The sequence below is a fragment of the Caretta caretta genome, chromosome 16 (assembly GCF_965140235.1).
Source record: "Caretta caretta isolate rCarCar2 chromosome 16, rCarCar1.hap1, whole genome shotgun sequence".
Lineage (NCBI taxonomy): Eukaryota > Metazoa > Chordata > Testudines > Cheloniidae > Caretta > Caretta caretta.
In genome coordinates, this window is record NC_134221.1 from 24,061,381 (window position 1) to 24,086,488 (window position 25,108).

Genomic DNA, 25,108 nt, shown 5'->3' on the forward strand with positions numbered 1-25,108 from the left:
TTGGTCTGACCCAGTATGGCCGTTCTTAGGAAGTGAGTATAGCTACACTTCTCATATTTCTCATGAGAATTCTTCCTCCTGTCTGGCAATGGCATTACAACATGCTGTGCCTTTAGTAGGCAGAATAATTCCTTCCTCTCCTCTGAGCAATTTATGATAGTAGTTCTGTCTCTGCACAGTACCAAAATGCTGCGTTGCCTTTTGCTGTGAATGAGAAGCCAATGCAGAATGAGGTAGGTGGAGCTGGCTTTTGTATTCTGATTAACTCTGTCATTATTTTCCTCCCTCTTTCTCATTTAACTGCTTTCATTCTTTTCTTGCCCCCCTCTTTTTGGTCTCCCTCTCCACCCCCCTTTTGCTTTGTATTCAGGTTTATGTCATGGCTGAGTGAAACCAGGGCTGACAGCAGCAGCACACCCATTTTATGTCTGTATTAACTCAACCATAATCTTGAATTTGGAATCCATGAAATAATTCTCTTCTGGCAGCTCTGTTCAGAAATATTTTGCAGATGGAACTTGTCATGCTTGTTACAACCCAGCTTTGCCTCTTTGTCTCCTCATTTGTTTCTTTTTTTGGTTTTAAATCCTCATTTGTTTTCCTGATTGTATCTTTTTTTGCTCAGTTTTGGAAGCAAGATTCTGATTCCCTGTGTATCTGTTGCTCCACCTTATCATTATACAGATGCCACAGCATTAAATTATTTTATATTTTTATCATATAAATAGGCTTGGCTCTCAGCTGGGAAGAAACCAGGCCAAACCATGCAGAATTCATGGTAACATTTTAAAACACACTTTTGCTCATGTTTGGTAGGGTTTTATACTGCTCCCTGTAGGCCAATACCTATATTGCTCAATTCAGAGGTAAGTAATGTGGAAAATAGGGCTTTACCAAATTCACGGTCATAAGATTCTAGAAAGAATAAATTTCATGATTTCAGCTATTTAAATCTGAAATTTCATGCTGTGTTAATTTGTAAGGGTCCTGACTCAAAAAGTTGTGGGGGAGTTGCAAGGTTATTGTAGGGGGGGTTTGCAGTACTGCTACCCTTACTTCTTCCCTCCTGCTGTTGGCAGAGCTGCTGCCAGCAGCAGCACAGAAGTAAGGATGGCATGGTACAGTGTTGCTGCCTGCAGAGCTGGGCCCTCAGTCAGCAGCTGCCATTCTTCGGCCACCCAGCTCTGAAGGCAGCGTAGACGTAAGGGTGGGAATACTACAACCCCCCTAAAATAATCTTGACCCCCTGCAACTCCCTTTTGGGTCCGGACCCCGATTTGAGAAACGCTGGTCTCCCCTGTGAAATCTCTATAGTATAGAGTAAAAGCGCATACAACACCAGGTTTCATGGAGGGGAGGCCAGATTTCATGGTTCATGACATGTTTTTCATGGCCGAGAATTTGGTAGGGCCCTACCGATAAATGATGAGGCAAAAACTTGCTACTAATCATCATAGGTACTAGCATGTAAGTAGACATTTTCCAATGCCACCAACCTCTGCTGCTGGAGGAAATGGTTTTGGTGACTTGGTGTGTGCTGTTCAATCTTGTCTTCCTGTCCCAAGCTGTTTTATGGTTAGAAAGCTGCCCTGTTCCACTCCAGGGGTGGCTGTGGTTCAGCAGTGAGTGAAGGGATCCACATAAACTGTAAAGTGCTTTAGGGTTCTTGGGTTATGGAAGGTACCATGTTCAATAAATGTAAGTTTTTAAATTCGGATCATTCTGGCAAAGAAAAAATTAAGCTCCTTTTAAAGTTACTGAGAAGTCAGTTTTCAGAGGAACAGCCGTGTTAGTCTGTATTCGCAAAAAGAAAAGGAGTACTTGTGGCACCTTAGAGACTAACCAATTTATTTGAGCATGAGCTGTAGCTCACAAAAGCTCACTTCATCAGATGCATACCATGGAAACTGCAGCAGACTTTATATATACACAGAGAATATGAAACACCTCCTCCCACCCCACTGTCCTGCTGGTAACAGCTTATCTAAAGTGATCAACAGGTGGGCCATTTCCAGCACAAATCCAGGTTTTCTCACCCTCCACCCCCCCACACACAAATTCACTCTCCTGCTGGTGCTAGCCCATCCAAAGTGACAACTCTTTACATAATCAAGTCGGGCTATTTCCTGCATAGATCCAGGTTTTCTCACATCCCCCCCACCCCCATACACACACAAACTCACTCTCCTGCTGGTAATACTCATGTAAACTGACCACTCTCCAAGTTTAAATCCAAGTTAAACCAGAACATCTGGGGGGGGGGGTAGGAAAAAACAAGAGGAAACAGGCTACCTTGCATAATGACTTAGCCCCTCCCAGTCTCTATTTAAGCCTAAATTAATAGTATCCAATTTGCAAATGAATTCCAATTCAGCAGTTTCTCGCTGGAGTCTGGATTTGAAGTTTTTTTGTTTTAAGATAGCGACCTACATGTCTGTGATTGCGTGACCAGAGAGATTGAAGTGTTCTCCGACTGGTTTATGAATGTTCTAATTCTTGACATCTGATTTGTGTCCATTTATTCTTTTACGTAGAGACTGTCCAGTTTGACCAATGTACATGGCAGAGGGGCATTGCTGGCACATGATGGCATATATCACATTGGTGGATGTGCAGGTGAACGAGCCTCTGATAGTGTGGCTGATGTTATTAGGCCCTGTGATGGTGTCCCCTGAATAGATATGTGGGCACAATTGGCAACGGGCTTTGTTGCAAGGATAAGTTCCTGGGTTAGTGGTTCTGTTGTGTGGTATGTGGTTGTTGGTGAGTATTTGCTTCAGGTTGCGGGGCTGTCTGTAGGCAAGGACTGGCCTGTCTCCCAAGACTTGTGAGAGTGTTGGGTCATCCTTTAGGATAGGTTGTAGATCCTTAATAATGCGTTGGAGGGGTTTTAGTTGGGGGCTGAAGGTGACCGCTAGTGGCGTTCTGTTATTTTCTTTGTTAGGCCTGTCCTGTAGTAGGTAACTTCTGGGAACTCTTCTGGCTCTATCAATCTGTTTCTTTACTTCTGCATGTGGGTATTGTAGTTGTAAGAAAGCTTGACAGAGATCTTGTAGGTGTTTGTCTCTGTCTGAGGGGTTGGAGCAAATGCGGTTGTATCGCAGAGCTTGGCTGTAGACGATGGATCGTGTGGTGTGGTCAGGGTGAAAGCTGGAGGCATGCAGGTAGGAATAGCGGTCAGTAGGTTTCCGGCATAGGGTGGTGTTTATGTGGCCATTGTTTATTAGCACTGTAGTGTCCAGGAAGTGGATCTCTTGTGTGGACTGGACCAGGCTGAGGTTGGTGGTGGGATGGAAATTGTTGAAATCATGGTGGAATTCCTCAAGGGCTTCTTTTCCATGGGTCCAGATGATGAAGATGTCATCAATATAGCGCAAGTAGAGTAGGGGCTTTAGGGGACGAGAGCTGAGGAAGCGTTGTTCTAAATCAGCCATAAAAATGTTGGCATACTGTGGGGCCATGCGGGTACCCATAGCAGTGCCACTGATCTGAAGGTATACATTGTCCCCAAATGTGAAATAGTTATGGGTAAGGACAAAGTCACAAAGTTCAGCCACCAGGTTAGCCGTGACATTATCGGGGATAGTGTTCTTGACGGCTTGTAGTCCATCTTTATGTGGAATGTTGGTGTAGAGGGCTTCTACATCCATAGTAGCCAGGATGGTGTTATCAGGAAGATCGCCGATGGATTGAAGTTTCCTCAGGAAGTCAGTGGTGTCTCGAAGGTAGCTGGGAGTGCTGGTAGCGTAGGGCCTGAGGAGGGAGTCTACATAGCCAGACAATCCTGCTGTCAGGGTGCCAATGCCTGAGATGATGGGGCGCCCAGGATTTCCAGGTTTATGGATCTTGGGTAGTAGATAGAATATCCCAGGTCGGGGTTCCAGGGGTGTGTCTGTGTGGATTTGATCTTGTGCTTTTTCAGGAAGTTTCTTGAGCAAATGCTGTAGTTGCTTTTGGTAACTCTCAGTGGGATCATAGGGTAATGGCTTGTAGAAACTCGTGTTGGAGAGCTGCCGAGCAGCCTCTTGTTCATATTCCGACCTATTCATGTCAGTCAGTGATATGATTGCTCTAAGTTTGTAATGTGCTTTAAATATACAAAACATTTATGAGTTGTATGCTTGTTTCAGTGAAATTACTACCTTTTGGCAAATTGGTTAATGCACTGTTACGGTTGCTTGGTGGTGTGGTCTCCTCTTGCAGAACACTGTGTTGAACAAAACATGAGCTTTGGAAAACCAGGAAATGCACAATTGAGGGTATAAATGCAACCTTCACGCTGTCCTCTTTCAGCAGTGCTACAATACACACATACCTTTGATCTGCCAACCTTACAGTTGCTGAAATGTACAAGTTCTTCACCTCCTTTTACAGCCTATTCTCACCCACATGATTCCATCTAAGACTAATAAAGGACAAAAAAGTAGGGAAAAAAGTAGCCTACACCATCTTTCCTCTGATCTCCTGGAGCTGGCAGTAGTGAATAGGGACTATTTGCATGCACTCCAGGTGCAGTCAGTATGTTTGGTGCTAGGTGTACCTGTGCTAAATGGTGGAGGCAGTCGCCTGCTTGGCAGAGGTGTGTTTGTGATGTGAGGACATGTGTAGATTACTTTGAGGGGGTCTGACAGAGCTGTGATTATCCTATGAGGGGGCCTATGTTTCGCACCCTTTGATGCGTGTGAGCAAAGGGAAGAGCTTCAGATGTACCTTCGGGATCTGGTAGGCATAATTTCAATCCAGAATTGTGCAGGTTATGTCAGTAGCATGGTATAGGGCTTTTATTACAAAGAATATTCATCAGCAGTAGGTGGAATTTGAGAGGATTATAATGCTTTAATCATGGTTAAATGAAAGTAGATGGAGGTGTCCTGTGAGTAAGTGTAAGGCAGTTGTAAAAGGCTGTGAAGTGGTTCTTAAATTGTACATGTGGTATTCTTTCTGGGGACTTGAGTAAGTATGTGAGTGTATGCTAGGATCTGGAACCTCCTGAATCTTACTCTCACTGACCCTTGATACTCTGTCTATTGAGGAATTTCTTGAAGAGGGTTGAGGGAAGATGGCATGATAAAAAAGGAGGCAAGGGTTATCCTTTAATAGTCTTTAGATGGAATCCCATGGATGAGAGTAAATGCGTTGTAAAAGGAGGTGAAGAGCATGTACATTTAGAAACTTTGGGGTTGGCAGAGTAAAGGTAGATGAGTTAATGAGACATATTACAGCATTCCAGAAAGCAGGCAATGTTAAGGTTGCATAGGCAATACAAGGCTTGCCTATCCACAGAAAATAACATGTTATAATGTAACAGGGACAAGCAATTGTAGCAAGCAATGTGAGTTATTAAATCTTTATTGGTCAGGTGTACTAAGGTCCAGACTAGAAACATCAGTGGCAGAGTATTCACTGGGGTAATGGCATCAGCAGATTCCCTTGAACTATCTAGGCAAGCATAAAGTGGCAGCATAGAAACCTTCTTGCATCTTTTCTTTATTGGTGCAATTGAGTCCCCCAAAGACTTAGTGAGTAAGTAAAGACTAACATGGGTAAAAACTGACTGACAGACTAATTTGACCTGCGTCACAGCAATAGTTTAATCTCTATCTCTGCACAAAAAACCCCCACAAAAACCATACCTAAAACCTTTTTGAAAAATGGTTATTGTTGAGGGCTTATCTACTGCAACCCCTAGCTCAAGTGACCCCAAATTTAGATCACTTACCTTATCCTGCACCCTCTTGAGGCACACCAAATTTCGAAGAAATCTGACCAAGCATGTCAATCTTAGAGGACTTTAAAAGGTTGACCTTTAAACAGAAATCTGATGCAACCTTAACTATAGTGGCACTGCTGTGCTACTATAATATATAATGTTCACTTGCCCACATCTCTGACACAGACACGGTGTATACAATACAAGCAAAAGATGCATATAGTGGACAACACTTTGCAAATGTGTGGGCAAGAGACTTGTTGAGAGAGCTTGGTTTTAACCATGCCTAGAAAGGCTGTTTGTTTGGAAATTACACTGGCAGTCAGATTAGATTTTAAAAAACAAAAAAACCCAACCCTGGTTTACACAAATGTGGGACGTTTCTCCCACTATGGGCCATACAACAGGATAATACGACAATGATTTGGCATTTATTACAGCTCTGGGTCTCTCATTTTTGGACTTATGCCTCTCTCTATAAAACAATAACACTGCTGTGGGTGCAAATCCACTTTGTGTGCGTGGCTTAATTGGGAGGTAAATACATAAGAACCTCATTTTGAAGAAGCTGAGCACCTCCTGTGTGGTGCTTATGGGATATCAGTGTGTTCAGAAATCAGGCCCAAGCAGAGAACATAGTGCGGAACAAGGATTACTACAGGAAACAGAGCAGGGTGAATGCAGAGCTCAAATTTAGACGACTTGACTGTGCTGCAGTCTGTTACATCAACTCTCCACAGGAAAGGGAATTAGTTACCAGCAGCAATACTTAAGTCAGGCTCCTTGCAAAGAGAATTTAGTGGTATTGCAGTGTCACAGTCCTCAACGGGATAGTGTCCATTTTCATGGACAGAGGTTGACCACTTTTTATTTTATTTTCATTTAGTTTGCACAGTTTGTAACTGGTATACTAGAGGTGGTACCTGGCCAAAGAACAGGTATATTGAGAACACTTGGACTATAATGACATCATACATGTCAGTAAAATCCAAGATCTTTCTGAAGATCGATGGAAAATCACTCCGAGAATGGCATAGCACATCTCATTTCTAAAATTCCTAGGACTTTTAAATTGAGAAATTTATTCCATGTAGGCAACAGGACAATTCTAGGAGAGAGATGACTTTTGGTCACTAGGTCACTATCCATGACCTAGAAATGAGAGAGGCTCTGAATCCAATTCCTTAACATCTAGGACTGTTCTGTGATCTCTGAGATGTACTGAGGAAGAAGTAGGGCAGCTAGGGACTTGGGGAGGAATTATTTTTATCATGGTACTATATACCCTTTTGATCTTCAGAACCTTAACAGAAATTGAGTGGTTTCATAGCATACAACAATGATCCAATAATAATCAGTTGAATGCAAGACTGACAGGTAGGTCAGTAAATGCAAGATGAAGTGAGTTGAGCTATGGGTCCTACAATTGTTCAAAAGGGTGCAGGTGATCTATACAGAGTTATAGTAATAGATAACAGCCTGCCCTTATTGTTAAGTAAGTAGAAAATCTGTCTTGTATCTGAAGTGATAGCTTTTCTCATTTCCTAATTCCTGGCAGAAGCTGTCAAGTTATTTCTGTTTGCGCTTTCCTTGTAAATCTGTGCATCCTCTTCCATCGAATCCATTGCTTCGTCTTCACCTACATTGTCAATTGGACACTTCCAGTAGGTCGCTGATATATTAATATTATACTGGAAGGGTCGTCCTTTACATAATTAGCTGATGCCTCATTAAAATGCTTCATAAAAAAACAGCTTTGTTTAAACTAGGGCTGTCAAGCGATTAAAATGATTTTAAAAAATGGCCAATGCCAGGCCAATACAATTAAAATAAATTGTTTAATCACTGTTAATAATAGAATACCACTTATTTAAATATTTTGGATGTTTTCTACATTTTGAAATATATTGATTTCAGTTACAACACAGAATACCAAGTGTACAGTGCTTACTTATTTTTAATTACAAGTATTTGCCCTGTAAAAAAACAGTATTTTTCAGTTCACCTAATACAAGTACTGTAGTGCAATCTCTTTATCATGAAAGTTGAACTTACAAATGTAGAATTATGTAAAAAAAACTGCATTAAAAATAAAACTATAAAATTTTAGAGTTTGAAAGTCCACTCAGTCCTACTTTTTGTTCTGCCAATCGCTCAGACAAACAAGTTTGGTTACGCTTGCAGGAGATAATGCTGCCCGCTTCTTGTTTACAATGTCACCTGAATATGAGAACAGGTGTTCTCATGGCACTGTTGTATCCGGTGGTGCAAGATACTTATGTGCCAGATGTGCTAAAGACTCATATGTCCTTCCATGTTTCAACCACCATTCCAGAGGACATGAGTCCATGCTGACGACGGGTTCTGCTCGATAACAATCCAAAGCAGTGCAGACTGAAACATGTTAATTTTTATTATCGGAGTCAGATGCCACCAGCAGAAGGTTGATTTTTCTTTTTTGGTAGTTTGGGTTCTGTAGTTTCCGCATCGTAGAGTTACTCTTTTAAGATTTCTGAAAGCATGCTCCATATATTGTTCCTCTCAGATTTAGGAAGGCACTTCAGATTCTTAAACCTTGGGTCCAGTGCTCCAGCTATCTTTAGAAATCTCACATTGGTACCTTTGTGTTTTTGTCACATCTGCTGTGAAAATGTTCTTAAAATGAACAATATGTGCTGGGTCATCCTCCGAGACTGCTATAACATGAAATATATGGCAGAATGTGGGTAAAACAGAGCAGGGGACTTACAATTCTCCCTCAAGGAGTTCAGTCACAAATTAATTAATGCATTATTTTTTTGATGAGCGTAGTCATCATGGAAGCATGTCCTTTGGAAAGGTGGGCAAAGCATGAAGGGTCATATGGATGTTTAGCATATCTGGCACATAAATACCTTGCAATGCAAACTACAGAAGTGCCATGCAAATGCCTGTTCTCACTTTATGGTGATGTAAACAAGAAGCGGGCAGCATTATCTCCTGTAAATGTAAACAAATTGGTTTGTGTTGGCGATTGGCTGAACAAGAAGTAGGACTGAGTGGACTCGTAGGCTCTGAAGTTTTATATTGATTTGGTTTTAAGTGCAGTTATGTATTTGTGCGAAGTGACTTGAAAAATACTATATCATTTTTACAGTGCAAATGTTTGTAATAAATATACACTTGGATTTCAGTTACAACACAGAATACAATATATATGAAAATGTAGAAAAACATTCAAAATATTTAATAAATTTCAATGGGTATTCTATTTAACAGTTTGATTAAAACTGCAATTAATTGGGATTAATTTTTTTAATCATGATTAATTTTTTTGAGTTAATTGCATGAGTTAACTGTGATTAATCGATAGCCCTAGTTTAAACACTGGCATGCCACTAATCTTATTTTCTTACATACAGACGCTCCCCAGGTTATGCAAGACCCAATTTACGCAAATTTGCATTTATGGAAAAAGTTCCATAAGGTAAAAATAGGATTTTTGAGTTGCGGAAATTTTTGTGTAACATATGGGTATATGTTTCCGACTTACGCAAAATGTGAGTTATGCAATCGTTCCATTCTGGAAAGCCTTGCGTAAGTCGGGGGGCGTCTGTATTTACTTATTGCTAGGGAAGCTTATTTTTTTTTGCATGAAACCAGGTCTTTTCTTTAGCTCTCTGCTCTGATACTTACTTTCCGTCATCCTGATGTCTGAATAGTTCAGCTGGCAGCTAAATGTGTTGTCTGAGATAGCATTAGACCCCCTGGGATACTCTGCATTGTGTTAATGTACAGGGGGTGTGCTGCTTTGCTCTTCTGTGTTGATTTACAACTGAACTGGAGGAATGTTTTATGGTCGTTGGGGATTGGCCTGGCAGATGAGTTAAAGGGGAGCAGGCTGCACCATCCCATTAAGGAGACTGTGTTGACTGGATGCTCTATAAGGTATCCTCTCAAGTAAAGCTATCAACTGAACTACAAATGCCATTGACAAGTAAGAAGTATCAAAAATGCGGTTGTGGCTGTACTTAAATGAATGCATAGACAATTGCCTCAGAAACTGACACAGAAAAATTAGTCTTGCTTTATTTACCTAGACCTTCAATTGCATTATTGTTAAATGAGGAAGGGAATAAACCGATGAAATCCTTCAAACAAAAGACCCTGTTTTCATGAAAGTATTCCTAGTAATTAAAATAGGTGCTGAAAATTATAGTCTTTCTCAACAGAATATTTGTTTCCCATAAAGCATTGGAGGCTCTTTCAAGCGTTTTGGAAAGGTCCTTTGATGTCCTGAAACTGGGGAGACTGTTGAAGATGTTTTTATTTGTTTGGGATCCTGATACTTTTCTCCCAGTGGACTCGTTATGAATGATTTGGTTTTATTTTTGGACGCATTCCCAGGTCTCGGTGGTGGTGAAAATAATGAACCTGGGCCCTCACAATTTTTCATTTAATTGACCTATTGTGTTTTTAATTGCTTCTGATTTTGACAGATTTGTGACTCCTAGTGGAAAATGTCATCTTTATGGAGACTAAAAATAACCATGAATATTTCTTACAGGATTCTTTAAGCATTTGCTTCCTCATTTGAAAAATGAGGTTTACAGATTGTGCAGACTAGAGATTGAGAAATTAACCCAAACACAGAGATGGTATTATGCATATTTTTATGGTTTCATTTAATCTGTATGGACTTCAGTTTAACTGTTTATAACCAAATAAATTAGCCTGAGGTGGGGATTTTAGGAAATTCACTTCCTGTATATTAATATGTCAAGGTTCCTCCCCCACCCTGAACTCTAGGGTACAGATGTGGGGACCTGCATGAAAAACCTCCTAAGCTTATCTTTACCAGCTTAGGTCAAAACTTCCCCAAGGTACAAAATATTCCACCCTTGTCCTTGGATTGGCCGCTACCACCACCAAACTAATACTGGTTACTGGGGAAGAGCTGTTTGGACACATCTTTCCCCCCAAAATACTTCCCAAAACCTTGCACCCCACTTCGTGGACAAGGGTTGGTAAAAAGCCTCACCAATTTGCCTAGGTGACTACAGACCCAGACCCTTGGATCTTAAGAACAATGAACAATCCTCCCAACACTTGCACCCCCCCCTTTCCTGGGAAATGTTGCATAAAAATGTGCATAGGTGACCACAGACCCAAACCCTTGGATCTGAGAACAATGAAAAAGCATTCAGTTTTCTTACAAGAAGACTTTTTTAATAAAAATAGAAGTAAATAGAAATAAAGAAATCCCCCCTGTAAAATCAGGATGGTAGATATCTTACAGGGTAATTAGATTCAAAACATAGAGAACCCCTCTAGGCAAAACCTTAAGTTACAAAAAAGATACACAGACAGAAATAGTTATTCTATTCAGCACAGTTCTTTTCTCAGCCATTTAAAGAAATCATACTCTAACACATACCTAGCTAGATTACTTACTAAAAGTTCTAAGACTCCATTCCTGGTCTATCCCCGGCAAAGACAGAATATAGACAGACACACAGACCCTTTGTTTCTCTCCCTCCTCCCAGCTTTTGAAAGTATCTTGTCTCCTCATTGGTCATTTTGGTCAGGTGCCAGCGAGGTTACCTTTAGCTTCTTAACCCTTTACAGGTGAGAGGAGCTTTTCCCTGGCCAGGAGGGATTTCAAAGGGGTTTACCCTTCCCTTTATATTTATGACATAATAGAATACTTGTGTCACAAAAAGTGCTTTACAAACACTAACAAAGTTGGCAAATTGCACCTTTACAGATCAGGAAACAGGTTGAAAGTATGCATGAGGTCTGTGGTGTAGCCAGGTGTTGAACCGGGATCTTCTGACGCCTGTGTCTTTTGTAAAAGAAAAGGAGTACTAGTGGCACCTTAGAGACCAACCAATTTATTTGAACATAAGCTTTTGTGAGCTACAGCTCACTTCATCAGATGCATTCAGTGGAAAATACAGTGGGGAGATTTATATACACACAGAACATGAAAAAATGGGTGTTATCATACACACTGTAAGGAGAGTGATCACTTAAGATTAGCTGTTACCGGCGGGAGAGCAGGGGTGGCGGGGGGGAAGAGAGAACTTTTTGTAGTGATGATCAAGGTTCTCACTGTTTGCTATTCTGGTCATTTAACTTCTCTTGGGCGGGGGTGGGGTTGGGGGGGGGAGCATGAAAATAAGAGAAAAGATTGTAGCTATGGAAACATTCAGTTCTGCTCTGAAATTTGCAACACAATAGTAACTAGCTTATATTTTCTTTTTACTGATTTAATGTAATTTATAATAGCTGACTCTCTTGGGCATTCCACTGTTGCAGAGGGCATGGCTTCTGTGCTGCTAGTCATAACTGTTTGAATGTTTAGAAGCTAACTTTCTGTAAAAATACTTCCTTTATCCATCTGTGCATTTTTTCTCCTCTTTTCTGAGCGCCATATTTTCCTACTCTGTCGTGATGCATCTCTGTAGCACTCTTCATGTGCCCCCATTTTACCACACTTGTCTTTCTCAGTGTGCTCATTCACTCTGACTTTTTTCTCACGTTTCTGCAAGTCCTTATTCTGACTCTGCTTCTTTCTATCCATATCTGTTTTTTCCTACTAATGGCTGGGTTTTTGTTGGATTGTTAACACGTTAATTCTTGCAGTTGATTCTTCTTTTCTTAACCCTCCTCCTTCCATCCCAGTCTTTCCACCAACCTCACCTGTCAGTGTTTCCCTCCTCTTTACTTTCTAATGTACTCCCTCATCTCCCCCCTACTGGGATGAGGATAGGTTTCCTGCTAGTGGATTTCTACTGAAGTTCCGAAGAAACACTTACAAACAATATAATTCAGTAAACCATTCCCACTGTGCTCAAACTTGCTGTAGCTAAACCCATTAGAGATGATTGAAACCAACAATCCATCATAATAAAACAAAAAAACACACAACTATTGATTTGGCATTACCAAAACCCAGGTTGTCTTTGATTTCTCTCTGGGTAAGCAGAGGGAACTGCAGTTGGTGTTCTCACTCAAAATTTGTAGGTTCAAATGTTTATAAATAGTGTTTGGAAGTGGTACATGTGTAAATTAATGTAACAATAGTAATAAAGTGTGAAGTTGGGAATACCAACTTCAAGGTTACAACAGGGAAGTTCATCTATTGCTAAAACACAAAGGCTTCAATATTGTCTCTGTACTTTTTCTAAAATACAAACATTCTGTTTCCATTTATTCAATTGCTGGATACTTTAGGTCAGGGGTAGTCAAACCTCCTGAGCCACATACAATAATTTTTCAGACATTCAAGAGCTTCAAGACATGCACAACATGCCCTGCGGGACGGTGGCTGCCAGGCCGTGGGGTTTCTGCCTTGCAGGGCGGTGTCTGCTGGGACACAGAACTTGTGCCCTGATGTCCCTCTCCCCCCACCCCTGCATGGCTAAATCCCTTAGTCCCACCACTGTGCTGCAGGGCAGATGCCTTGAACTCCTTCCCCCTCCCCTCCTAGTCTGGTAGGTGGAAAAAGGAGGGGAGTTTGGGGGGGCTCTATGAGCTGCACTTTAACTGTAAAAGAGCTGTGTGTGACTCGTGAGCCGGGCTTTGGCCATGCCTGCTTTAGCTGTTTCTAATATTCTTTCTCATCTAAATTACCACTTAATGAAAATTGTAAATTGCATCTTGGGTCTGCCAGATAACTTGGTGTCAATGGGAAGTGAAGACCCTGTCATTAAAATAAATAGTCATTAAAAGGTGGAAGAATTAAGTTCCAGAAAATGGAAAATAGGTGCCCCCTTTCTGAAGGCTGTGGGCTCATGGGCATTTTAGCGCTTTGATTTATTTACCCGTACCTGATGAGATCCCTGTTACTTGTCTTTTATCACAATACTCTATAAATCTAAGTATAAATCATGTAGCCTGAAGGAATCCATCAAGATATGTTAGTATGTATCTGGTGTGACAGAATACTTTTTATGTTAAGAGTGACCACAGTCCCATATGTAAGTATAAAAAGCAGCTGAAAAATACTTTTTTTTTTTTTTCCAATTTACTACTATAGACAGTTTTAAAGGCAACAGTTCAGAGGGACCCTTTGCTGATAACTGTTAGTGGTAGGTCAATTTCCTGCTGTAAACAGGCCTGAAAAGAGCAGTGGTGAATGATCTAATCTCTTGGGAAATTTGCAGTACCATTAGTATTTGCACTTACAAATGTGAATAGTGAGAGAGTGTGTTTTTATAGCTGCCAGGTAGTCAGGCAGTCCAGCCTCTAGGACAAAAGGAGAGACATTCCTCTCACTTGTGTGAAATTCCATCTTACTGTTAGGACCTGATCTGACAAATATCGATGAAGTATTGTAACTTGTTGTTTGAGACTTAAAGTCGACATAAGCCTCTATAGTCCTGATCTTCTCTGTTATGGAGAAGTGCTCAAGATGTCTGAGCTAAGAAAATTCTCTGGTTACTTTTCTAAAATGCCTTTTGGCAGAATGAACAAACATAATTTTATTGAGCTTTGGAGAAGGGCTGTAGGAATACAGTACATATTTAGCTGGCAATTTAGAGGGGGCATGTGAACTTTTTCCTATATGGTGCCAGTTGCAAATACCATCCTGGAGCCTAAAAAAGTGGTAATACAGTAATTTCTACAGAAGTGCTCACTTTTTGAATCTCACTTTTAATCCAGCTGGATGAAGTCTGAAGTGTAAGCTCTTTCCTACTGGTTACACAGCAGCATTTCTCAGTGCTGTCATAGTGTAGAGATCTGCATACCCTGCAAAGGTCCTGTGTTTATAACACTCTGAAAGGGAGACTAGGGCATAAACCTCGCTAGCAGTGAATATGAGCTGTTCTTAAACGCTAGGAGAAACTAGCCAATGATAGTGAAGCAATTTCTACCAGTACATTCCAAGTTAAAGAAATAGGGTAGTTGAACAGAACCCATCTGTTCATGGCAGCTACTGCTCTGGCCTACAGGCTCCAGATTGCTCTACCCATAGGACCTTTTAAATGAGGCTGTTTTAAAGGTTGGGGTGTGTGTTGGGGGTGTGTGTGAATGAACACTAACTACATTTTTGTCCTTAAGTAGCTCTTTGAGGATGGAGGAAGAGAGATTTATTTTCTAACAAGGCATACCTGTCTCCATTGCTTTGGTGTCATAATCACAGCTGTAGTAGTTTCTGAACATTAGCCACATGGTTTTAACTCATTAAACAGAAATGAAAGGGGGCAAGAAGTAACTCTAAATGTTGTGCCCTTCCTTGAGGCTTGAGCTTTGCCCATCTTACCAAAATCTCCCAGGCAGCATCTTAAGAAACTAACACAAGAAGCCACAAATATGGAAGGTATTTTTAAAGTGACATTTCAGTAATAAGTATGCATGTGGGGCTGTGCCCAACATTGCAGACACTCAGCACTGGGGCCTTGTGTTGCGGGAAGGGATTTTAGGGTCTTCCTTCTCTACTTCACATTCAGCCCTCGCTCTCCTTCCTCTAGCGTCTCCAGGAGGGAGTTGCCATCACAGCTGGGAACAGGTGGTGTGTATGCACAAGGTACCCCAGCAGCAGCGGTGCACAACTCTCCCTTTACCTATGCCACTTCTCCCTGCTGGGCTGGGCTGGGCTGCACAGGACTCTTCTCAATACTACCAGCAGCAGGGACCAGTCTCTCCACAGCCAGCTCCATCCTCCCCAGGATGGGTGGAGACGATGAACAGCTTCCTCACTAACAAGGAGAACAGTCTGGCTTGAGGTGGATTGAAGCATGGGGGGAGAGTGACACAGTGGGAATTTTTGTAGTATTTTTTTTATGAATTCTATGTGTGCCTGAGTTTCCCCTGTATTTTGCATTGCTACCTAGTGGAGGAAAAACAGATTAAGTTAGCTCTTAGGGTAACCTAAGAGACATTGGCAGGGAGTTGCTTCCCTGTCTGGGTGAAATGAAGTTGTTCAGAAACTGGTTGAAACAGACCCAGATCAACAAGGAATCCAGAAAGAGGATGTAAGTTCCAGTGACTCATGGATCAACACTGTTATCATGGAAGCTGAGCATAGACCCCAGCTTGAGCACAAAGGACTGGAAGTTGTGAGGTGAGGGGGATAAGTGTGGGATCTGAAAGAATCTTGAAGGCTCTCTTACCTGGGAACTGATTGAAGGAGGGAAGTCAGAGACAGCCTGAAAATGAAGTTCACTACAGTTTGGCTGGTGAATTGCTCTGGTAGGACCAGAATGGATTATGCTCGAATACATTCATGTCTCTGTGCTAACATAAGGACTTCCTATGCTATGATCCTATTGACTAATAAACCTGACTGTTTTTGAAAATGCTCCTTGAGTGTCACTGTAACTACTGGCCATGGTTTATTAATCCCTGAGCAGCATACAAGACTCTATCAGGGGCGTATCTCCGTTGGGCTCGCTGAACAGAGCTCACGGTGGGAAGCAGGAGTGCTGAAGGCCCAGAGGCAGAGCAAGCCTTAGGGATGGGCACGCTGGGCTGCTGCCCAGGGCACAGTACTCAGGGGGGCGCCATGTTATTTCTTCCTGAGCTGCTGACAGCCAGTGAGGATTAGAGGCTGCCAGGCAGGTGGGGCAGCGCCTGGAGAGGGCGGATGGACCAAGCACCAGGGGTGCAGCTGGACCAGCAAGCTAACTGCTCTAAAGCAGGAGTGCCCCATCTCCCCTGCTGCCCTGATCCACTGCTGTTTGCAGCCACTCCTGCTTCTGCCTCTCTTTTCCCCCCTGGAGCTGCCCCTGGCCATGTTTGGGACCTGGAGCCTGTCTCCTGTGCGGGAGAGGGGTGTGTGCTGATGTTGGGATGTACCCTTCCCCCCCCCCCCCACTTATGTACCCAGTCTCCACTGAGCTGGGTCGGGGGGAGTGCGTCTGTGCTGGTGCCTCTGGGTCCGGAGTGGGAGCTGCCGGCACAGCTGTTCAGGCTCCTGAATTCCCTTCTTACAGAGACAGCCACTGACACTCTCACTCAGGCGTGCACACACTCCCCATCTGTCTCCCCCAACACACACACACTCCCCCCCCCCCCCCCCAAAACTCAGAGCTGGGTGCCTGGCCAGCACTGGCCGCCCAGCCAGTGCTTTGCTCCTGCTGGGGCTGAGCTCCAGCACTTCTTTCCTTCTTTCAATAAAAACTAAGCAATGGTGGGGGGGAAGTCATCAGGGCCTGGAGGTGAATGGGGAGAGCTGTGGGAGTCAGGGGTGATTGGGGGATGGGGCGCCTGTGGGGGCCAGAGGCGCCAAAATACAAGTTCACCCAGACCACTATTTCCCCTAAAGCTGGGTCTGCCCAGAGGTTCCATCTCAGGAGGCAGTAAGGCCACATGGCCTTCCCTGAAGGAAGAGTGAGACCCTGGGGGTCTGGCATGTTGAAGGGGTTCATCTAAGAGACTGATCCTGAGGATCTGTGACTGGGAGTAAACTCCTCCACTACCCCACTCATCATTCTTCCCTGCTGGCTCCTGTTAGATGAATTGTGATGCTGTAGTGAAGGGGATGTATTTGGCCCCTTGGAGAGGAAAATGCATCCCTATGGGAAATCCCTCATTCGATATGGTTAGTGGAAGAGCTCAACCGGCGAGCCCCACTTAGATGATGAACCATTTTACTAGTTCAAGCCACTTGATCAGTGTACAGTAGCTGAATACTCTCTCTCTCTCTCCTGTGTTCACAGGATAGTTTGTAAATGTTCACTACCTAATTTAAAAAATAATAATCCAAGCTTTCCAGGGGCACCCACCACATTTATTTACAGTTAAAATATCAACAATATTTGGAGGGTCAGGAGGCTGAGACTGAGATCAGAAGAGAGCGAACTAGCCAGTGAAACTTCATTGAGGTTGAGGGGGTGGCTGTGGAGGAGAATGATTTTAGGAAAGTGTACTCATTCTCCTGCCTGAGCTGAGACCATGTGTCTAGTGCAGTCTTGACATGGTGTCCGAAGCTCAAATAATCTCTTACCAGTGTCTGTTTTTATGCAGTTATTGGGTTTTGTAAAGGTCAGGGAGCTGGGATGAACAGGTGGAATGTGGATTTGTTTGAGGTGAGGGTAGAATACCAAGCTCCAAAGTCAATGAAGAATGGAACAACAGGCTGCAGAGTGGGTGGGTGTAAGTTAAATTATATTCATGGACTTCACTTCCCAGGAAGCAAGATTACAAATGGAAATCTTCATCTGTCTATTCTGCTGAAGTGTTGCGCAATATTACAGCTTTAAAAAGAGAGTGGCTCAGAAGGGAATAGTAACATCTATTTGGCCACAGAATAAGGGGTTGTCTCTCTTTGCCTGTCTCCATAGCACTGAAGCACTTAAAGGAGAGGAAAGTGATCAGGAACAGTCAACATGGATTCACCAAGGGCAAGTCATGCCTGACTAATCTAATTGCCTTCTATGACGAGATAGCTGGTTCTGTGGATAAGGGGAAAGCGGTGGATGTGTTGTTCCTTGACTTTAGCAAAGCTTTTGACACGGTCTCCCACAGTATTCTTGCCAGCAAGTTAAGGAAGTATGGGCTGGATGAATGGACTATAAGGTGGATAGAAAGTTGGCTAGATTGTCGGGCTCAACGGGTAGTGATCAATGGCTCCATGTCTAGTTGGCAGCCGGTATCAAGTGGAGGGCCCCAAGGGTCGGTCCTCGATCTGGTTTTGTTCAATATCTTCATAAATGATCTGGAGGATGGTGTTCATTGCACCCTCTGCAAGTTTGCAGATTACACTAAACTGGGAGGAGAGGTAGATATGCTGGAGGGTAGGGATAGGATACAGAGAGCCCTAGACAAATTAGAGGATTGGGCCAAAAGAAATCTGATGAGGTTCCACAAGGACAAGTGCAGAGTCCTGCACTTAGGACGGAAGAATCCCACGCACCGCTACAGACTAGGGACCGAATGGCTCGGCAGCGGTTCTGCAGAAAAGGACCTAGGGGTGACAGTGGACGAGAAGCTGGATATGAGTCAGCAGTGTGCCCTTGTTGCCAAGAAGGCCAATGGCATTTTGGGATGTGTACGTAGGGGCATTACCAGCAGATCGAGGGACGTGATCGTTCCCCTCTATTCGACATTGGTGAGGCCTCCTCTGGAGTACTGTGTCCAGTTTTGGGCCCCACACTACAAGAAGGATGTGGAAAAATTGGAAAGAGTCCAGCGGAGGGCAACAAAAACGATTAGGGGACTGGAACACATGACTTATGAGGAGAGGCTGAGGGAACTGGGATTGTTTAGTCTGCGCAAGAGAAGAATGAGGGGGGATTTGATAGCTGTTTTCAACTACTTGAAAGGGGGTTCCAAAGAGGATGGATCTAGACTGTTCTCAGTGGTAGCTGATGACAGAACAAAGAGTAATGGTTTCAAGTTGCAGTGGGGGAGGTTTAGATTGGATATTAGGAAAAACTTTTTCACTAGGAGGGTGGTGAAACACTGGAATGCTTTACCTCGGGAGGTGGTGGAATCTCCTTCCTTAGATTATTTTTAAGGTCAGGCTTGACAAAGCCTTGGCTGGGATGATTTAATTAGGGATTGGTCCTGCTTTGAGCAGGGGGTTGGATTAGATGACCTCCTGAGGTCCCTTCCAACCCTGATATTCTATGATTCCTTCCCCCACCCCCCCGCCTTTTTAAATGTTTTGAATAGTGTTGCAAGTATGGTTCCTGCTGCATGAGTGATTGTTTATTGGATATAATTATTATTGCCCAACTCCAGGTCATTATCCAAATATTGGTTTTGGTTTAATAGAACAAACCTGCCCAAAGGCAGACCTTTCCGCGTTTGATCTTGCACTCAGTGTCTGTTCAGTGGACTGGGGGGGGTGGGGGTGGCATGGGCTAAGCCTTTTTCAATCCCTTTAACTCTATGTAAACTGTGTCCTCTTACACTGTATTTTAGCCCACGTATTAATTTTGCAAATATGGATTGTTGACAGAGCTACAGAATGCTTTTCAGAGCTACCCAGTTTGTTCCTTCCCAAGTCTGAGATCAAGGAAGGGTTGTTGCATAAAATGCAGTATCTGTTCACTGCAATTGACTTTTTAACATCACTCATTTGTTTTAAGTTTGTTTTTTAAAGTACATTTTGTCCTGAGTTAACAGCATTGGAGGCTGAAAGCAACTCTTCAGAGCAGGTACAGTCTCAACCCCTTTTGTGGAAAGACTCTCTGTGGATGAGAGGGGTGGTTATTTACATATCCATTAGGTGCTTGGCCTCTCTGCTGAGACTGCTGATGAGCAGTAGGGTAGCTAACTGTAGCAATGTGTATTTGTGCTGTGTCCAGGATTTTCTGTGAAGTGCATTGAGATTAGAAAATCATTTGGTATTGGCTACCAAATGGGTATGGCTGATTTGGTTATTAATCTGTATTTAAAGTGGGCCTATCCACAGGTCTGGGTGTCCATACAAACTGCATTGCTGAGAGTTATACAGCAACCCTGACTGGAACAGTGTCTGGCCAGGCAGCATTACCTGCTGTGCCTGGGAAAAGAGGGCACTTATTAGGGCTGATAAGGGAACTCTGCCTTTCTGAATACTTTTTATCAAATACTTCAGGAATCACCCCCAAACTTACAATTCTATGGATGCATCTGATGAAGTGAGCTGTGGCTCATGAAAGCTTATGCTCAAATAAATTTGTTAGTCTGTAAGGTGCCGCAAGTACTCCAATTTTACTGAGAGCATTTAGGACAGTGTGCAGAATTTTATAAGGGTGGGTGGCAGCATGCAGGGCATGCGAGATCTGGCAGCTCTGGAGTAGACCTGTGGAGTTTCATATGTAAATTTTACAGAGCTGAGAAGACTGTTGTCCTAAGGCTTCACTGCAGCTATCTAAATGTGACCTTTAATGACTAAACAATGACTGTGGATGTCAGTTGAGTATACATTGCACATGAATTGTACAAAACAGCTCAAAATATCAATATTGAGGGATTGGGCTTTCTAAGACCTTTTAATGATGTAAAAGACCCCCATCCCATTAATTTAAAGCTTGACTGTTTTCCTGTGACTTGTTTGTCCTGAAAAGCAGTGCCCTGAAACCAGCCAAAGTTTATAATAACCCCTCCTCCTAGACTAAAAGTTGAGCTGTTGGTTGGGCTTGATAGCATCTGTGTCAGGCTTGGCTGCAGCATACATACGTTTTTGAAGCTGCAGGTCGGTAATAAATTGAATGTCACAGTGCAGTGGCCCAATGGTAATAACTCTTCAGGTCCCTGCACAGCACCGGAATGTGCTCCTCTTCCTTCTTACACTTCTGCATCAACAGAATCTAATCAAGGCAGATAGATCCTGCTGGCTTTCACAGTTTCTTTCTGTGACTGTAAAATGTAAAAGTCTTGCTCCATTGAGCACAAAAATATATGATTTTAAACATCATTAAAACATGAGTTCCTGCTATCTAAGCCCTCTCCTCCTAGCATGTGTGCACACATATACACAGTCTCTCCCCAGATATAGTATGGCATCAGTAGAATAGACAGAGCAAATGGGCAGTGAAATAGATTCCACAAGGGGAGGAGATCCAGACATCATTACAAAGATTCAGGAGCAGGATAGAGCATAGCTGTCCCAAATGTATCTTCATGATTTACGGGTCTTGCCTGGTCTGACTCTCTGATAAATTCTCTCCCCTCAGCCCTAACAAGCTGTTATGATTCAAGGATTATTATATTCTATCATACAGGAAGGATTTTGGTCTTTTGGGGCCTTTCTGTGCTGACAGTTTTGTAGTTTATCATTTTTCAAACTCGTGTCTTAAAGAGTGAAAGTGAAAAACACACTTTTGCTCAGAGGGCGTCTAATTGCAAATGTTAAATACAGGGATAGCTGTCATGCTTGCCTAATCGAGGGCTTCTGATGGAGCTGAACCAATGTTAGCCGTTTGGATATCTTGTAGTATCTATATGGACATTAAAAATTAAGAATTTTTTGAGGCAGCATAAAATAAACTGAATAAATCACTGAGTTAAACATACTGTACAGACTGTATTACTCTGATTTATATGTAATTCAAACTTGCATTTAAAAAAAAAATTATCTGAAGCTGTTGTAGAGTATCCTGTCTGCCACAGTGGAGCACTGCAGAATCCAGGGGCCTTGCCACAGGATTTAGGTCAAGCTTGCTGCGGAGCACAGAGGACCTGGGGTACAGTCCATCTTCCTGAAATACTTGACTTACCTCTCAGCTGCTTTGCTCATCTGTTTCTAGCTCTCTTCTCACCATGTGTGGGGTTTTTTTTTGTTTTTGGGGGGTGAATTTCATATGCCGGTGCTTGGAATAGTTATTGTCTCATGTTTCATTGTGCGTAAAATGTTAGATATTTGATGCTGCAGGCTTCAAATGCAAACTGGTTCTTCATTGCACCCAGGTCCTGCTTCCTTAGTTCATACTGGCAACCACTGATATGTGATTGATATGTTTTGAGCTCTTGCATATTGTCTGGCATCACACAGGAGTAATTAATTGAAAATCAGTTGGACAGATGTTTCTTAACTTTCCCCTCTGAATCTCTTCAGCAATTGGTCTGTGCAATGCAAACCACATTCTAGTGATAAAGCTGTGTGTCATTATGTCAGCATGTGAGAGAGGAAAGTGAATACATGCTGTGCTGCCCCTTGCCAAACACAGGCAGACACAAAGTTCCTTGTTTGGTGGGACATGTTCACTAACGGATCCTTAAAAGGTGAAGGAGGGAGTTGCTATTTTGCTTAGTACTTGGCAATGCATGAAATGGTGTCACAGGAAAGTATAACCAAAGTCTGGTTGAGTTGAGGGTTTGGCATGGTGTTTGATGGGAAAATAATTGCAGTTACTTTCCAGTGTCTGCATATAAGCTTCCCTTTTGCCATACTTACAGGGCGGGCCCTGCTACCTCTTGGCCTGAATTGGGGGTTGCAGATGGCTGCTCAGATACAGTCATTGCACAATGCTCCTGTGCAAATGGAATTTATCTTAAATCTCTGCCCTTCCCGCAAAATAAACCCCCATTAGTTTGCCAGATTCCTTAGAGATGCCAAAAAGACTTGGTCCTCTCTCTGTTTTCCTAATAATGGCATGTGTTTACCCAACACAACACAAAGTTTCTAAAGAGCATAGATGGGCCCCAAAGTGGTTAGCCATTTAAAGTGCGGCACATCTTATTGCAGGTGTTAGAACCTGTAGCTCCCTGTTCACTCTTGGATGATCATAGCAACAATCTTGCTGTGGATTAATTTCAAACGGGTTTCCCAAAAAGATCACTGTATCCTTATAACTCTTTTACACCTTTACTCAGTTTTAAGTCTAGCCACACTATAGATCCTTGCTATGGTATAACTGTGTGTACGAGCACAGTTCTTGCACAATATGAAGTTGTGCACAGATGAATAATAAAAAAAAAAAAAATCAGTGTTTGTGTAGGTCTTCTTGTGGGGTTGCAGCCCACAGAGTTGACAGAGAGAAGAAATGCAGTGGAACAGATATCCTTTTGGGCAGGTCTTCCTGACAACACAGCTGATGTCCTCATGCTGTCCTGCAGTGATGAACAGTGAACTACAGGTTCCAACAAATGTAAAAGGAAAGGAAATGTGTCCCAACACATGTAGTAAACAGATTTAGGGCCTGGGTCTCTTCTCTCTCTAAACATTGCTGTGGGGAAACCACATCACTTCGCTAATAGACAAACCTAGAGAGAGGAGTTGTCAACATCAAGTTTTGTTTACGCACAATACTTTTTATTTGTGGTTCGTTGTTAATAGTCCTGTCAACAAGTTATTTTATTTCATGATTATGCCGTTTTCATTTGCTCTGTTAACTAGTGAGCCACGCTGTAAATATCCCCATGCTTTGTTAGGGTTTTCTGATCCTGAGTTGATATTCCTATTGTGACTTTCAGTGAGCCTCAAAGAAAGTAACCTGTGGGAGAGTTGCATGTTTGATATGTTTCGTTATCCCTGTGAAACCATCATGCTTAAACCTGTCTTCTGAGTTCCTAGTTGCATGCAATCGTTATCTCATATAGATCTTGCCTTTATTCTAGGACTGAATTTGCCCTAAAAGAAATCATGTCATCTGGAGGAGCTGAAGATGATATCCCTCAGGGAGAGAGGAAAACGGTCACAGACTTTTGTTACCTACTGGATAAATCTAAACAGCTCTTCAATGGCTTAAGGTTAGTGGATTTGTAGTGCTACACAAGTGAACAGCAAATTACCCTCTTTCTCCTTAGGGACAACATTGTAACCCAGATGTTGGTGCATGAACAATGCTGAAGTTTGTACAGTATACAGTGCGTACAGCAAACCAGAAGTAAATGGTAATTTCTTGTTTTAAAACAAAATAATTAAAATGTTTATGTTGGGGTAGGGAAAGGATTGTGCATACACATGTATTATGGTTTTGCATACATTTTTGTTCCGAGTTGCAGGAGCTGAGACCAGTTCCTATATAAGGCCACTTTATCTCTTTTATTGTTGTAAGAATTCTTTTCCAGATTCCTACAACAGTGCGCACTCTGGAGTGCTGCACAGCCATTTCTTGGGCTTCTGAGAAGGAGTTAGATCTGTGGAAGGCTACTGCATGTAGTTGGGTCCATTATTTTAGATCTCCGTTTACACTGGGCATCTGATGGTTGAAGACTAAAGGCCGTAGTTTTTCTTGTATTATAGTAGGGCTTAGGACCTGCAGCAAAGAATAAGGGCCCAACTGCACAAGGCACTGTGTAGACAAATTGCAAAGAAGACAGTCCCTGTATTCACTTGTGAGCTGATGCAATTTGTACACGGCTGTAAGCCACTGCTAGTCTATCATAGCATAACTATACAGAACAAATTAGTGTGGTTGCATTGATGTGATGTAAATGTTACTGATGTAGGACTACAGAACTAAAGTGGGAATGTGTTAACCTTCCCCTCCAATGGCCTATTGTTAAGTAAGACAGCCTATAAACTTGCATCCACAGATTCCTTTGCAGAAATCTGTGTGGCTACTTGGGTTTCTTGTGTGTTGCCAGGAATGGAAATGATTGACAGTCTGTGGATGGAGATGGGATTCTGTTCTTTCCTGCTATATAACAAGTGTCTTTGTGAGTGGGCTTCCTGAATTGACAGTTATAAAACTGAACTAAGAAATACTGACACTTGTGGGCTCCTCTCTCCAGTTCTAGTTCTTTATATTCAGGGACATTATTTTTTTCCATTCCCTTTATATTTAATCTCCTTATAAAAGCAAAGATTGCACGGGGGCGGAGGGGTTGAGTAACTGCGTTCCTTACCTTTGAATTTATTATTGGTGTTGGGGGTGTGTTGTGTTTTTTTTTTTTTTTTTTTTGGTATTTGCTTAGATTACCCTGCCCGCAAGGAGCTTACTTTCATCTCCTCTCCGTTCTCTACCTTGCCAAATGTGTTGTTGGAGCTCAACAAATGAAGAATAACTTGGTTAGTTCAAAAATGCACACTGC

At 42.5% G+C, this 25,108-nt stretch overlaps 1 protein-coding gene across 4 annotated transcripts in view; it reads left to right on the forward strand.

The window, feature by feature from the left end:
* The window catches only part of SCAI (suppressor of cancer cell invasion), a 111,039-nt gene that overhangs the window by 27,426 nt on the left and 58,505 nt on the right, over positions 1 to 25,108 (forward strand). For 2 of the 4 annotated variants that reach the window (XM_075120411.1, XM_075120412.1), the window contains exons 3-4: positions 21,715 to 21,816; positions 23,690 to 23,821. In XM_075120411.1, the coding sequence (XP_074976512.1) occupies positions 21,715 to 21,816; positions 23,690 to 23,821 (234 nt within the window). Of the gene's footprint in view, positions 1 to 179; positions 234 to 21,714; positions 21,817 to 23,689; positions 23,822 to 25,108 lie in introns of those variants that run through there. The other 2 variants (XM_048822683.2, XM_075120413.1) reach the window with 2 other exon arrangements.